General features: G+C 43.3%; 1 protein-coding gene across 1 annotated transcript in view; it reads left to right on the top strand.

Moving 5' to 3' along the window:
- Window positions 1–1,618: 1,618 nt before the first annotated feature.
- The window catches only part of LOC310995045 (heparanase-like), a gene marked incomplete at both ends in the record, with an annotated part of 28,068 nt that continues 14,826 nt past the window's right edge, over window positions 1,619–14,860 (top strand). The window contains 7 exons of the mRNA XM_083983971.1: window positions 1,619–1,857; window positions 2,996–3,114; window positions 4,843–4,983; window positions 5,063–5,236; window positions 10,995–11,166; window positions 13,675–13,722; window positions 13,862–13,955. Coding sequence (XP_083840097.1) covers window positions 1,619–1,857; window positions 2,996–3,114; window positions 4,843–4,983; window positions 5,063–5,236; window positions 10,995–11,166; window positions 13,675–13,722; window positions 13,862–13,955 — 987 coding nt within the window. The remainder of the gene's footprint in view (window positions 1,858–2,995; window positions 3,115–4,842; window positions 4,984–5,062; window positions 5,237–10,994; window positions 11,167–13,674; window positions 13,723–13,861; window positions 13,956–14,860) is intronic.

The raw sequence follows: 14,860 nt of genomic DNA, 5'->3' as shown, positions 1-14,860 counted from the left end.
CACTATAAATTATTGCACATTAAGGCAATTGTTTTTTGTATTACAAGTTTTGTCAAATGTTATGTTTAAAAATGTAAATGAGGCAATATCTAATGAAATATGACCTATTTTCCATTTCCAGAACAAAAATCTGAACAACGGATAAAGCTACTTTCAAAATTCTTGTTTTATTTTGTTGACATTTTAGAGTTTAGAGAGAGTTTTTACAGAGGAGGATTTTGGATATCTCTTTTTATCACTGTAAATGAGAAAATACTGTCACCAGCCCTTAAATAATTCACATTTCTCCATGTTTTTAGGAATAAAATGTTGTATAAATCAGGCTGTGAATGATAAATCAACAAACCCCTCAGTAAAAACCTTCAGAAAATAGAAAGGGATCAAAGTGGAAGGTTTGGTGTCTGTAAGTGCTGCTGAAGTGGAGATTTCTAGCTCAGAGTCTGAAGAAAAACTCTTTCTGAGAAAACAACTTCCATAGATTGTTATTGTCAATCCTACTTTTATAATTTGTTGCTGATACAAAGGAAATTACAATTTTATAGAACTTTACAATGACACTAGACATGACATGAGTCAGACTAACTATTGGTGAATGAAGGAGAAATTTACATATGAAAGAGACAAAATGAAGTAAAATAAAAACATTTTCTACTGTTTCTTTTCACTATTCTGAAAGAAAACTTGTTAAGGAAACAAAATAGCGTAAAATCTCAAAAGTGATCAGTGCATGAAAAAATAAATGAACAATGTTGTGTCTCGCTTTAACCCTCCTCTGTGTTGTCCTCCTTGGTCAAGGAAGGATGGAGGGAAAGAAAGAAGGAGGAAGGGAACAGATTGGGTCAAGGAAGGAAGAAGAAGGGAGGAAGGAAGGGAAAAGAGATGGAGGAAAGAAGGAAGGGAGAAAGGAAGGAGTGGGGAAAGGTGAGAAGAGAGGAAAGAAAGGAGAGAGGGAGGAAGGATGGGGGGGAGGAGAGGAGAGAGAGAGGAGGGAAGGAGGGAGGAAGGAAGAAGGGGTGGAGGGACAGAAGGAAATGAGAGAGAGAAGGGAAGAAGGGGTGGAGGAACAGAAGGAAGGGAGGAAAGGAGAGAGACAGGGGAAGGAGGAAGGATGGAGGGACAGAAGGAAGGATGGGAGAGAGAGGAGGGAGGAAGGAAGGAAGAAGGGGTGGAGGAACAGAATGAAGGGAGGAAAGGAGAGAGAGAAGAGGAAGGAAGGCGGGAGAGAGGAAGGAAGAAGGGGTGGATGAACAGAAGGAAGGGAGGAAAGGAGAGAGAGAGGGGAAGGAAGGGAGGAAAGGAGAGAGAGAGGAAAGAAGGACAGATCGGGTCAGTCTGACCAGGAGCAAAACAAGAGGGTTAAAGTTAGAAAAACAGACAAATTCCGCTCCATTGTGTGTGTGTGTCTCTCTTTGTGTGTGTGTGTGTGTGTGTGTGTGTCTCTTTGTCTGTGTGTGTGTGTGCGTGTGTGTGTGTCTCTTTGTGTGTGTGTGTGTGCGTGTGCATGTGAAGCCGCTCCTGTGTGATCCCAAAAGGAGAAGCGCGTGCCCGACGGTAAACAGACCTAGTAACGTTACAGGAAGTTGCTCACGTGCAGCTGGAGCAGCAGCAGCAGTCAGACATGATTCACCTCGCGCCGCTGCAGCTGCTTATTCTGGTCTGGCTCGTGTCGGTCCGGACCCACGGGATTCGGACCCGGACCGGATCAGGAGGACCAGAACCACTGGAGTATAACGGCACCGTGGCCGTGGCCGTGACCGTGGACCTGTCCTCCGTGACGCACCGGGTGGATCAGCGCTTTCTGTCCGTCACCATCGATGCGAGTCTGGCCACGGAGGAGAAGTTCATGTACCTGCTGGGGTCGGTGTGTGTGTGTGTGTGTGTGTGTGTGTGTGTGTGTGTGTGTGTGTGTGTGTGTGTGTGTGTTAATGAAGCAGCTTTTATCCTGTAACCGGAGCTCCGTTGATCCTCCGGGTTAAAGCGGTTTAAATCCAGCGACTCTGTCCGCAGATCAACGCTCAGGGCGCGGCCACAGGTCCGACTCATCCCCGGGGCTGCGCTCCGAGAACCGGGATGATGATGATGATGACTATGACAGACAGGCAGAGGCAGAGTGGAGACATAAAAGAGACACAGTAGAGACACCAAAATAGACAGTTGAGACACAGTTAAGATGTAATAGAGACAGTAGAGACACAATAGAAACAGTAGAAACAGTAGAGACAGAGTAGAGTAGAGACAGAAGCAACACTAGAGTAGAGACAATTGAGACACAGTTAAGATGTAATAGAGACAGTAGAGACATAATAGACACAATCGAGACAGTAGAAACACAGTTGAGATACAGTAGAGAAACAACAGAGAGAGTAGAGACACGATAGAAACAGTAGACACGGAGTAGAGACATAATGGGGACAACCGGGATGATGATGATGACACCGATCGATCGATCAACCAACCAGTGGAGCTCTGTTCATTCATGTATCGATCAGTCTGTGGATTGTTGTTTGTTTTCATCACGGATCAATCAGCTGGATCAGAAGTGATGCGTTCAAATGACAAAAAAAAAACAACCAAAAACTGTTTTAGCTCCTTTTTTAATCAATAATTGAACTCATCATTACACAGATTATTGATTTTCTGTTAAAATGTAATGTTTAATGAGTCAGATGTGAAGTGAAACAAAGGTTAGAAAGAAAAAAACATCAACTTTAAACCAAAGAGACTGTGATGCGTTTTGATGTTTTTCCACTTTATTGAGTTTTAAAAATCTAAATTTAACGTCACAGTGATTTGATTCTCCCTTAATGTGGAAATGAAGTCACATTTAAAGTCACATGTCCAGTCAGAAAACATTCAGAGTGAAAGTCGTTGTCTTTAAAAAACAAAACAAAGGTCGTCATCTCATATTGATAATAATAATGATAATGAGGATAAATCCCACTGTTTTAGTTTGTTCTTTAACTCGTCGTCGTCGTCATGGTTTTGTGGTCTCCAGGTCTCCTAAGTTGAGGACGATGGCTCGAGCTCTGGCTCCAGGTTTCGTCCGGTTCGGAGGAACCAGACAGGACTTCATGGTGTTCAGCCCCCAGAGACGGAGCTCAGGTGTTCACTCAGGTAACCAGCAGCCCATCGATCGGCACGATCAATAATATTGAAAGGTTATTGTGTGATCAGATTTTTTTTAAAGGGACATTGTGTAACTTCTCCTGTTATCTATTCACGAAAATCGATTATTTTGTTCAAAAGTCTGTTTTTCATTAAAGCAGAAGTAAGTGATATATTTGTGTTAATATAAGTCTTAAATAGTTATATCTTCCGACAGCAATCACTTACATAGAGTGTTTGGACTGAAACACGGGTCTGTCAGTCACTCTGCTCTGCTCTGAGCCGAGGAGAAAACTTTCCTTGTATCCTACAGTTTTTATCCAATGAGGAGAGAGAACGGCATGCAGGGCTGTGTGTGCAGCCAAGGGACGCCGTGAATGTGGTGACGTAGGGACGAGGACTGTTATGGTGCGTTCAAGGAAACTCGTATTTTTCCGACCGTGAAGTGGTACCAGTTCGATCTGGTACGAGTTCACCGGTCAGAAGTTACGAGTGGCCGTTATAGTGACTTTCACCGGTAAAACAGGTCGGAAAAACACGAGTGGGTTGCCTGAAACGCTACAAAGTCGTAAGTTGTGACTTGAAGCTGTAATTTACGATTTCAAAAGCCTGCCTGGAACGCAGCATTAGCCAAAACGACCGGATCACTCACTTCTGCTTTAACCAGTAATCCCCCCATCAACAAAGTGAAGTGTTCCTTTCAGCTCTGAATGAGCCGTTCATATCATTCATATCTCCATGGAGCGGGTAAGCTCGGTGCTGCTGCCATGTGGTGTCGCCATGTTTTTACGTTCAGTGGCAGCGTGACGGTAGGAAACCACGGAAACTCAGCGGAGACACCGGAGCTGTCGGCTCAGGTGGAGGTGGCGTCTGTGAGAAGTCACCGCGGTAACGCAGTGAGGAGGAATGGAGCGTTACACTGATGCTGCATTCACCTGCAGTCGGGCAGACGGCCGTCACTAACAAACCAGATGTCATTTTAGTCGCAGAAGTTCAATTCAATTCAATTCAATTTTATATATAAAGCGCATTTCATGCACAGGGCAAACTCAATGCGCTTTACAATAGTTAAACAATTATAATACAATGCAATAATAGTGCAAACAATTAAAAAAGTGCAAATTTAAAGACAAAACAAAGCAACATCAAAACAGTATCACATACACTTATATAAATGCTCAGGGGACACACTGGTATACACACACACACACACTTTAATCAAATGCAGTTGTGAAGAGGAAAGTTTTTAACTTGTTTTTAAATGTGGTCACTGATGTTGCCTGTTTTACTATCTCGGGCAGCTTGTTCCAGATGCGCGGGGCATAGATGGAAAAGGCTGCCTGATTATTTCCAGAGAAAGTCCAGAGAAAGACGGTAAAACTTGGGTCAGGGGTCAGGTAAACAATACGACATCGCCATGACAACATATTGTCACGTGTATTGTTTTGCCTCGTGCTGACGGACCACTTGTTTACATAGAGGCTTGTTTATGCCGTTACGTGCAGCAGCTGCCGTCTGCCCAATTTCACGTGAATGCAGCATGAAAAATATGACTGAGTTGCTTGCGATATACAACCGCAACGCTAGATGGGAGGAATTCCTACACAATGTACCTTTAAAAGCTCCTCCAAACACAACTTTTATGTATTTGACTCATGTTTATGGATAAAGACTCTGAGCTCAGGTGTTGATAGTGACTAAAAGGCCCCGCCCCCTTTTCCTTTCTTCTTCCACCAGCCTCTTTGGCTCCGCCCACCTGCGACCAGCTGCTGCTTCCCCATTGGCTGGAGCGGCGTCTGACGGAGGCGTGGACTCAGCAGCAGGAGGCGCTGCTGAAGGAGGAGCTGCAGAGGAAATACAGGAGGGTCAAGTTCACAGGTACGAGTCCACACACACACACACCTGTCTCCTCCTCCTCTGTCGCCGCGGTAACAGCAGCCTCTCCGTTTCTCCCCAGAGACCACGGTGGACCTGCTGCACGACTTCGCCAACTGCTCGGGGCTGCAGCTGATCTTCGGCCTCAACGCGCTGCTGCGGACGCCGGCCAACGTGTGGAACGGCTCCAACGCCCGGACGCTGCTGCAGTACGCCGAGTCCAGAGGATACAGGATGCACTGGGAGCTAGGCAACGGTACGGAGGCAAAACACACACACACACACACACACACACACACACACACAAACACACACTCCCCTGACATCACTGGTCAGGAGAAGTCTGAGTCAAAGTTGATACAGAGTCTGAGAACAACTTCCTCATGTTTTATGAACAAATAGTCAGTTTATTGATACGTTTTTAATGAAACAGACATTTACATACAAATTTAATCACATACAATGTGACGCCACCGACAAAAACAAACAAGAAAAGGGTTCAAAACAAAACAAGGATGTAAACGTACAAACATTAAATGGACAGTTAGGATACTACTACATCAAACTTACATTTCTTACATTTATTGTTTTGTTTTTCTACCTTGTCTCGATTTGTTGTGATTCTTTTTTTCTATAAAGAAATTTGTAGAGAAACAGAAGAGACATAATAGAGACAGTAGAGACACAGAGGAGACAGACTAGAGACAGAAGGGACAGAGTGGAGACATAGTAGAGACAATAGAGACACAGAAGAGACAGACTAGAGACAGTAGAGACAGAGTAGAGAGAGTAATGACACAGTAGAGACAGAAGAGACATAATAGAGACAGTGTAAGAGCCATTTTGCCCTTTTATTTGGTGTTTATTATTGGTGTTTTATTTTGGTAGATTTTTGGTTGTTACTTCCGCTCATCAGGGGTCACGAGGGGTTATTTGATTGAGACGAACAAGCCACAGGTGTGGTTGATGGAGCACACGTTTTCTTTACCGTGACATGGCGTGACAGTACTGTAGTTAAGTTATTTTGTGGAAATAAATCAGCTTTTGAGTTAACATTGAAACCTTGGTTTGGAATGGTTTTAATTGCACCCATATGCACGCGTCAACATCGTGTTATCAGCCACCGTGTAAGTGACTTTCTTTTTATGGCTGGAGGAAGAGAGGACACTACAGACAGTATAGATAGTTGAAAGAGACAGAAGAGCCAGTAGAGACAGTTTAGACACAATAGACAGTGTAGAGACACAAAAGAGTAAGTAGAGACACAGAGGAGACAGAGTAGAGACAGAAGAGACATAGTGGTGACATAGTAGAGACAGTAGAAACATAGAAGAGACAGAGTAGAGACAGTAGAGACACAGAAGAAACATAGTAGAGACATAGAAGAGACAGAGTAGAGACAGTAAAGACAGAAGAGACAGAGTACAGAGAGCAGTGTTGGGAACGTTACTTTAAAAAAGTAATTAGTTATAGTTACTAATTACTTCTCCCAAAAAGTAACTGAGTTAGTAACTCCACTACTTCACTATAATAGTAACTAGTTACCAGGGAAAGTAACTATTGCGTTACTTTTTCTTTCTTTTTTTTTAAAGGAGCATTATCGCAAATACAGCAGTAATAGCATAAAATAAGCTGACATATGCAAAAGATGGGTCGGGGGGAGCCATAAGTAAATTTACAAAAAAAATCGCCAACAGTATAGTGTCCGTGGGGCAAATGCAGCATTTGTCTTTGTTATGATCCAAGCCGGCCCGGCGCTTGCTGCGTTAAAATGCACTCGTAACTCGCAAATCCGACCTCCGAACCGGACAAATATGCAACAGTAAGTAATGTAGCAGTGTTAGGGTGCTCACAGTCACTGAATCGCTGGTAGAACACTTTGTCTCCACGTCCCTGTGTCTTTCTTCAGCTGTCCTCTCAGCGTTTTAAGGAGGAGGACGTTTCAGTTGTTGTTGTCGTTGTTGTGGTTGTGCGCGACGTAGAGCTGCCGCTTCCACTAGCGAGTTTTCTTTTTCCCGCGATTGCACGTTCATTCGGCCTGGTGAGGGAGGAGGAGGGGGGAGGGAGAAGGAGGGGGGGCGGGGGGGGGGGGACTAAACGAGGCTGCTCTCTCTCTCTGACAGCTGCCCACTTGTTTATATCTGATAAGCTCCGCCTGGCTCCATCTAGTGGCCGAATTTTGCGATAATACTCCTTTAAGTTTAAATATGTCGAAGAATTTGGATTTTTTTTCTCTCATTTTTAAATTGTATTTTATTGTTTTCATATATTTCACTGATCGCAATTATGGAACGCGAGTGTGTGTTTTATTGAAAGCGAGGCTGGTGTGTGCCTATGAAAATAGGTTACAGTGGGTTTTTTAAGTGCTGTGGCTGCCTACAAGCAAATCTCATATTGTCTCTGTACAAAGACAACAAAGACCTTTTTAAATGTGAAAACAGCAGAGACCTATTCAAGATTTACGTTTAAAAACAGGCGAAACATCGAAATTAATTTATTCATGGCCACATTAAAGCAGAAGTAAGTGGTCCGGTCGTTTTCGCTAATGCTGCGTTCCAGGCAGGCTTTTGAAATCGTAAATTACAGCTTCAAGTCACAACTTACGACTTTGTAGCGTTCCAGGCAACCCACTCGTGTTTTTCCGACCTGTTTTACCGGTGAAAGTCACTATAACGGCCACTCGTAACTTCCGACCGGTGAACTCGTACCAGATCGAACTGGTACGAGTTCACAGGTCGGAAAAATACGAGTTTCCTTGAACGCACCATAACAGTCCTCGTCCCTACGTCACCACATTCACGGCGTTCCTTGGCTGCACACACAGCCCTGCATGCCGTCCTCTCTCCTCATTGGATAAAAACTGTAGGATACGATAAATGTTTTCTCTTCGGCTCAGAGCAGAGCAGAGGGACTGACAGACCCGTGTTTCAGTCCAAACACTCTATGTAAGTGATTGCTGTCGGAAGATACAACTATTTAAGACTTATATTAACACAAATATATCACTCACTTCTGCTTTAAGTGAAATTATTAACTTTACCGATTATCCATCTGATTATCTGTCCTGCTGCGAGCGCACAACTTCTCAGGGTATCCGCGGATCCTTAAAAAGTCTTAAATTCATGTATCTAAAATTAAGGCCTTAAAAAGTATTAAATTTATTAGAAAATTCTAAGATGGTCCTAAATATATAATATATAATACACAGTATCATCAAATATGTATGCACTTAAACTTTTATATGAAATAACAGGGTATCCGCGGGGTCTTAAAAAGTCTAAAATGTGAAAATCTAAATGTTAGGTCTTAAAATGTCTTAAATTTGTTGAATTATTGTGTTCAAGTCTTAAATAATTTTAGACAGGTCTTACATTTTCTTATGCCCACCATGGGCGAACATTTCACTCGCATTTGCCCCTAAAAAAAAATACATGTGTGAACCGGGAGAATCACAAAAAAGAAAGAGCACAACCTGCGATTGGTCAAAAACTACAAATCCCACAATTCTCTGGCCTCAACAGTAACAGTAGTTAGTGTAAGTGAGGGAGAGTGGAGCTGTCGGTGAAAAGAGGAAACAACGCCACGTCTGGTCCTGTTCTATGTTGTTCGTTCACACCGTCACCGTTTATTCGTTACGTCCGCGGTGTAAAAGGCCGTGACGCAAAGACGCGATTAGGCGCGAGACGCGATTAGGCGCGAGACGCGGTAAACGCGACTTTTTTTTTTTTTGCTACAATACACCCGATTCTTTTATGGCGACGGGACCTTCGCGTCTTCGTCCTTTTCATCGTGTTTGGCGGGAAGACCCGCCAAGCTTTGACGCGCGACCAAACGCGAGATACGCGAGATTTGCGATTTATCGCTCGTTTGGACTGGTCTCAAAAAAATTCCCTTTTTTTTTTTTTTTTTTTTTTAATGTCAAAAAATTCACGAGCCCGCCCATTTTCACTACAACAACATTTATTTTCTTTTTTTGGGGCATTTATGCCTTTATGGATAGTAGGCTACAGTAGACAGGAAACAGGAAGGCAGAGAGAGGGGGAATGACATGCAGTAAATGGCTCTAACCACTACGCCACGCGACGCACCACTACAACAACAACATTTCTGCTCTCACCAACCATGGTTGAGGTCACAACGCTGCTGTAGCTGCTCTGGAAGTCCGAGACGCCGCCGTCGCTTCTGGTCCACGACGGCGAGTTCCAGCTGATGAGCTACAGAGACTTTGGAGTCAAAGAGGAGCAGAGCGTCGCTGTGTCGGACTGTTTGGATTTAATGAAGAAGCTGCACAGAGTCAGGTGAGCAGAAGCTGCACAGCGTCAGGTGAGCAGAAGCTGCACAGCGTCCTGCTGTGCTACCGGAGCTTGATATGGAAAAAAAATAAACAAACCGCCAGGCGCACGTCGCGGTGGAGAGAACAGCTGAGTTTTCCTCCTCCAGCTGATCTGTGATCTGTGGTGAAGACGGACAGAGACCTGCCACAGTGTCACGGTGCATTAATATAAACTCTGTCCTCTGTCTGACTGTCCTGACTGTCCCTGAACACCACACAGAGACGACATGGAGCTGTGTGACAGGTTGAGTTTTATTTATCATGATAATTAATACATACTTAGTAACAAGCCTGTAAGTTCAACACATCAGATTATGCTACTGTGATTTAACTAGCCTAGTTAAATAAAAAGATGTAGTTTAATACCATAATATATAGGGGTGACCAAAGGCCAATGTGTTTACTTCATGTGTCAAATATTGTCTGCAGGCGGAGACGCTCAGAGAGAAAGTGTGTGTGTGTTCTTGTCTTTTACCTCAAGGTTAAAGTAGTGTCTGTTTCCACTTTGAAAACGCCAACTTACCCTCCGAGTAGAGAGAGAAGGGACAGAGTAGAGACAATAGAGACACAGAAGAAACAGAGTAGAGACAGTAAAGACAGAGGAGAGAGAGTAATGACACAGTAGAGACAGAAGAGACAGAGTGGAGACAGTATAGATAGTTGAAAGAGCCAGTAGAGCCAGTAGAGAACAACTTCCTCATATTTTATGAAGCAAACAATCAGTTACAATTGATAAGTTGTTTTTTTTATTTTATTGTATGAAACAGACATGAACATATAAATGTAATAACAATGTGACGCCACAGACAAGAACAAACTAAACAAAGAAACAAAACAGAAAAAGGTTTAAAACAAAACAAGAAGGATGTAAACATACAAACATTAAATTCACAGTTACTACTTCATCAAACTCACATTTTTCCCATTTATTGTTTTGTTTTTTTTTGCCTCGATTTGCTGTGATTCTTTTTTCCAAAAAAAAAATCAGCTTCGCACTTTATTAAAAAAAAAAAAAAAAATCTAATTCAAGTTCCTGTTTGATTTGGCCTTGAATATAAATATTGACTTAACTGATAAGTTGGTTTACTCCGTCCCCTCTCGGGAAATTCACTTCCGCACGTTTGTCCACAGATACAGAACGCCCCAACACATAACAGCATCACATTTACATAAAGATACATAAAGATACATAAAGATGATCAATAATCAATACCTGCAGCTCTGGTTTTATTGGTTAGTTCAGTTCAGCGTCTCAGAAACAGAAGTCGACGTCTCTTCAGTTCATCAGATTGAAAATGAAACCACGCGATTGTTGTCAGAACAACAATAATGAATCTGTCAGATCACTAATTGAGTCATTGATTAACTGGTTTTAATGTTAATCAGTGACTCACATGACGAACAAGAACCAAACTGGGTCAAAGTGACAGAATCAGTTTAAATCTCCTGTTAATAATAATATAATAATGAACCCATTTCTTCTTTCTTCTGCTTCCTCTTTTTCATAAACTCTTGTAACGTGACAGATTCTGTGTGTGTTGTTTCACTTCCGTCCTGAGGCGTCCGTCGTCTCATAAAAATGCCACACAGGAAGTTGTTTGATGTTTCTGTTGCTAGGCGACGGGCGGCTGACTCATGTGTGTGTGTGTGTGTGTGTGTGTGTGTGTGTGTGTGTGGTCAGAGCCCAACAGCTTTGAGAAGAAGGCCGGCGTGCGCGTGGACGGCGTCCAGCTCGGTCGGGACTTCGCTCGTCTCAGAGAGATGATGTCACAGTCGCAGCTGTACCGCGGCGCCGGGCTGTTTGGACCGGACGTGGGACAACCCAGAGACCACCGCGTGGACATCCTGGAGGGGTGAGAGGACATGGGGGGGTCAGGGGTCAGAGGTCAGAGGTCACACACACTGAAACCTGTGGAGCTGCTTGGATCATAAGAGTCAAGTAGAAACTGAAGTAGAATCACTGAGACAAGTGATGCATAACTTCCAGTGGCGAAAGTTGTCTGCTACGGGCCCTAATGCAAAAAAAAATTTGCGGGCCCTATAATAATAACGGGGGGGGCGGTGTTAGACTGTGGTATAGGCTACTCCTGTGTGGAGCGTGTGTGGCGCTGTAGCGCTGCCACACATAAACACTAAAGACAGAGAAGAAGACGGGAAGTCCCCCGCTGTATTCAAACTCAAACATGGATTAAATGTTGACAGGAGTCGTGTCAGAGTTAATATGACCATCAGTGATGATTAAACAGGTGCGATTCAGCCGCAGTCTGAGCGACCTGACGGTAGTCGGCCTTTGTTGTTGTTACGTTCATAGACTGTGTCGCTGCTGCAGCGGTGAGCGGTGTGTGTGTGTGTGTCTCAGGTTACAGGTATAGACTGTAAAAAGAAGGTTACAGGTAGAGTGGTGGGGGGCATGACATCGTTTCAGAAAAGAAAATCAGTTTTGGGCGTCCAGACTGGGGCGGCGTTTTCAGATTTTCCCACTCTGGGACAGAAATACAAAAATACCGTTTTAACCCCCCCCCCGAAAACGCCGTCCGCCTGGACACGATGCCGATCTGATAAAGTAGCCTATTTATCCAGATTCAAAAAAGCCGTTTCCATCTGGACCGGGGCCCTGAGTGAGTGACAGCGCAGGGAGAGATGGTCAGGGATGGCGCTGCGCCGCCGCTCTGCCGACAACAGGAGAACTGTCACCTGTCCCCGGCTATGCCCGCGCGCATGTTCATAATCCAGAATAACGTTAATGAATTACAGTAATTATGTAAAAGCCAAGATGATTTAATACAGTAGCCTATACCACCAATTGATACTTCTTTTTTTTTTATGTTTTATTATTATTATTATTATTTATTTTTTTTTTTTTTACCGTTCACCGCGGGCCTTTTTTGGCCACGGGCCCTAATGCAACGGCATTACTTGCATTAATGGTACTTTCGCCACTGAGAACTTCATTAACTACAAGTGTCCAACCTGAGAGAGAGACACAGTGGAGACACAATAGAGACAATTGAGACACAGTAGTGACTAGACTTGTAGTCAAGACTGCCTAATCTGAGACCAGACACTACCAAGACCAAGACTAGTTCAGCTCGAGACCAAGACCGAGACCAAAAAAAAATAAAATAAAATAAAATAGTTTTGCTATTTTTATGAGTTGTAGCACCATACTGGGTTCAGCTGCTAAGTGTATGAGATTGTATTATTTCAACTACAGGCACAACAATACAGAGACAGTGCATTACATGTCTTGTGTGTGAACTCACTATAAATGTTTTCATCAACTGGCTGAGATCAAATATGTTGCAATTAATTGCATGACCAGTATTTCTACACTAATAGAGGATTGACTCTTGAGTGCTGTTAGGAACTGACATGACTATTAACTAGTCCCAAAGTCATCTAACAAAATAACAAGCCTCCAACACCAGCCTGCACCTCAAAGAAAGTCTAATAAATGGGAAATATGTTACTGATTTAAATTGTACTTACTTTGTAGATGATTAACTCATTCACTGCCAGAGGTTTTTTTCCCTCAGTGTACAGCCAGTGAGGATTTATACTAGGCTACCTCTATTTTATTGGTGGGGTGGCGGGTCTCTGACTGTGCTCGTTGAAGACAGCGGTGATACGTGAGTCTCCAAACCAGAAATGTTTGTAACAACACCAGCAAAAAGTTGCTAGATTTGTCGCTAGTCGCTCTTGACAAAATAAAGTCGCCAAGAGGGGTTGGGAAGTCACCACGGTTGCAACACTGCTTCTGGCAGTGTACGGAGTATGGGCTGGAGAGGTTGGAGTTTGTTGTGGTCACTGATGATCACATGATCAGTGATCACATGGCGAGCACTAACGCATCTGTGTCACAAAATGCGAGTGATTGACCACTTGAAGTTGGCGTATAAATATTGATTTAAAAAAACAAACAGCGTGCCTGCCTGAATATTAAATCCCTTCGAGACCGCTCCGCCAGTCCGAGACATTGCGAGACCGAGAGACCCGAGACCGAAACAAGACCGAGACCAAAGACTGTCAAGGCCGTGACAAGACCAAGACCACAAAGAAGTGGTCTCGAGAGTTACAAGTCTAGTAGAGACACATTAGAGACAGTTGAGACACAGTAGAGAAAGAGTAGACACAGTAGAGACACAAGACACGTAGTAGAAACACAGTAAAGATGTCAGTATGTATGTGTGTCCTCAGTCGATGTGAGGGTCTAAGGACAGAGGATGTTGCTACGATGCCATGTGAAGCCCTTTGAGACAAACTGTTTGTAAAAACGGGCTATACAAATAAAATTGCCTTGCCTTGCCTTGCCTTGCCTAGAATAGAAACAGTAAAGACAGTAGATTCTCTGTCTCCTGCAGGTTCCTCCAGACCGGAGCTGAGGCCGTCGACGCCGTCACCTGGCACCAGTGAGTTCACCTGAGTGTGTGTGTGTGTGTGTGTGTGTGTGTGTGTGTGTGTGTGTGTGTGTGTGTGTGTGTGTTGACCTGAGGTTGTGACCCCTAAGCCCCGCCCCCCCTCCCCCTCTCCTCCGTCTCGTCTCCATAGTTACTATGTGAACGGCAGGGACACGTCTCTGGAGGACTTCCTGGACCCGGAGGTTCTGGACACGCTGATCCTGAAGACCAACGAAGTCCTGGAGGTAACCACACACACACACACACACACACACGCACACACACACAGACACACACACACACACACACACCTGCTTCTGTGTGTGTGTGTGTGTGTGTGTGTGTGTCAGTGGTGTAGTCTAATGTTTTGTAGTGGGTATAACTATAACTAACTAAATTGACACAAATTAGACCACGGACCCCCATTGAAGCAAACACCAGAAATACACAAACAATCAATGTACGTTTGAATTAGGCGTACAATACATAAAATATTATTGAGAAATTTCTGGAAAAAAAAGTGGTATAATTCCTCCAAAAAAGTTGAAACACTTCTAGAAAAAAGTGGTAAAAATTCTCACACAAAAAACAAAACAAACAAGTTTCAATTTTTTTTTTTAGAAAAAAGTGGTAAAATTTAGCAATTTTTTCTTTTTAGAAGAATCTGGTAAAATTTCTCACATTTCTAAAAAATTTAGAAGAAACTAGTAACATTTCACAAAGAAATTCTAGGAAAAGTGGTAAAATTTCAAAATCAAAAAAAAAAAAAAAAATTATAACAATAATTAGCCTAAAAAAGTAAAAAAAAAATTCTAGGAAAAAGTGGTAACATTTCAAGATAAAGTTGGGGACCCCCTTGAACCCTGTCAACCCTCCCACTTTGAGAACCATTGACACTTAGGCGAATTCACACCAGGTCCAAGTCCGATAGTTCACTTGCTTTGGTGCGGACTACATTTTTTTTTACTTGGTGCGGTTTGTATTCACATTGCATTTTTTCACAAGCGGATCAACTTTGTAAACAACAGCACGTGTGTCCCACAGTCGCTCAATCATTGGATAAAAATGATCAGCGGGATCTTCCATGAAAAGAGGTCATGGATGCGTTTCTTGCTGCCCTTTCAATTTGGTAGTATTTCCAGTTGCACTG

Source organism: Trachurus trachurus (assembly GCF_905171665.1).
Source record: "Trachurus trachurus genome assembly, chromosome: 12".
In the NCBI taxonomy this organism is placed as follows: Eukaryota; Metazoa; Chordata; class Actinopteri; order Carangiformes; family Carangidae; genus Trachurus; species Trachurus trachurus.
Note: the sequence above shows the minus strand (reverse complement) of the source record. Positions and strands in the feature narration are given on the sequence as shown.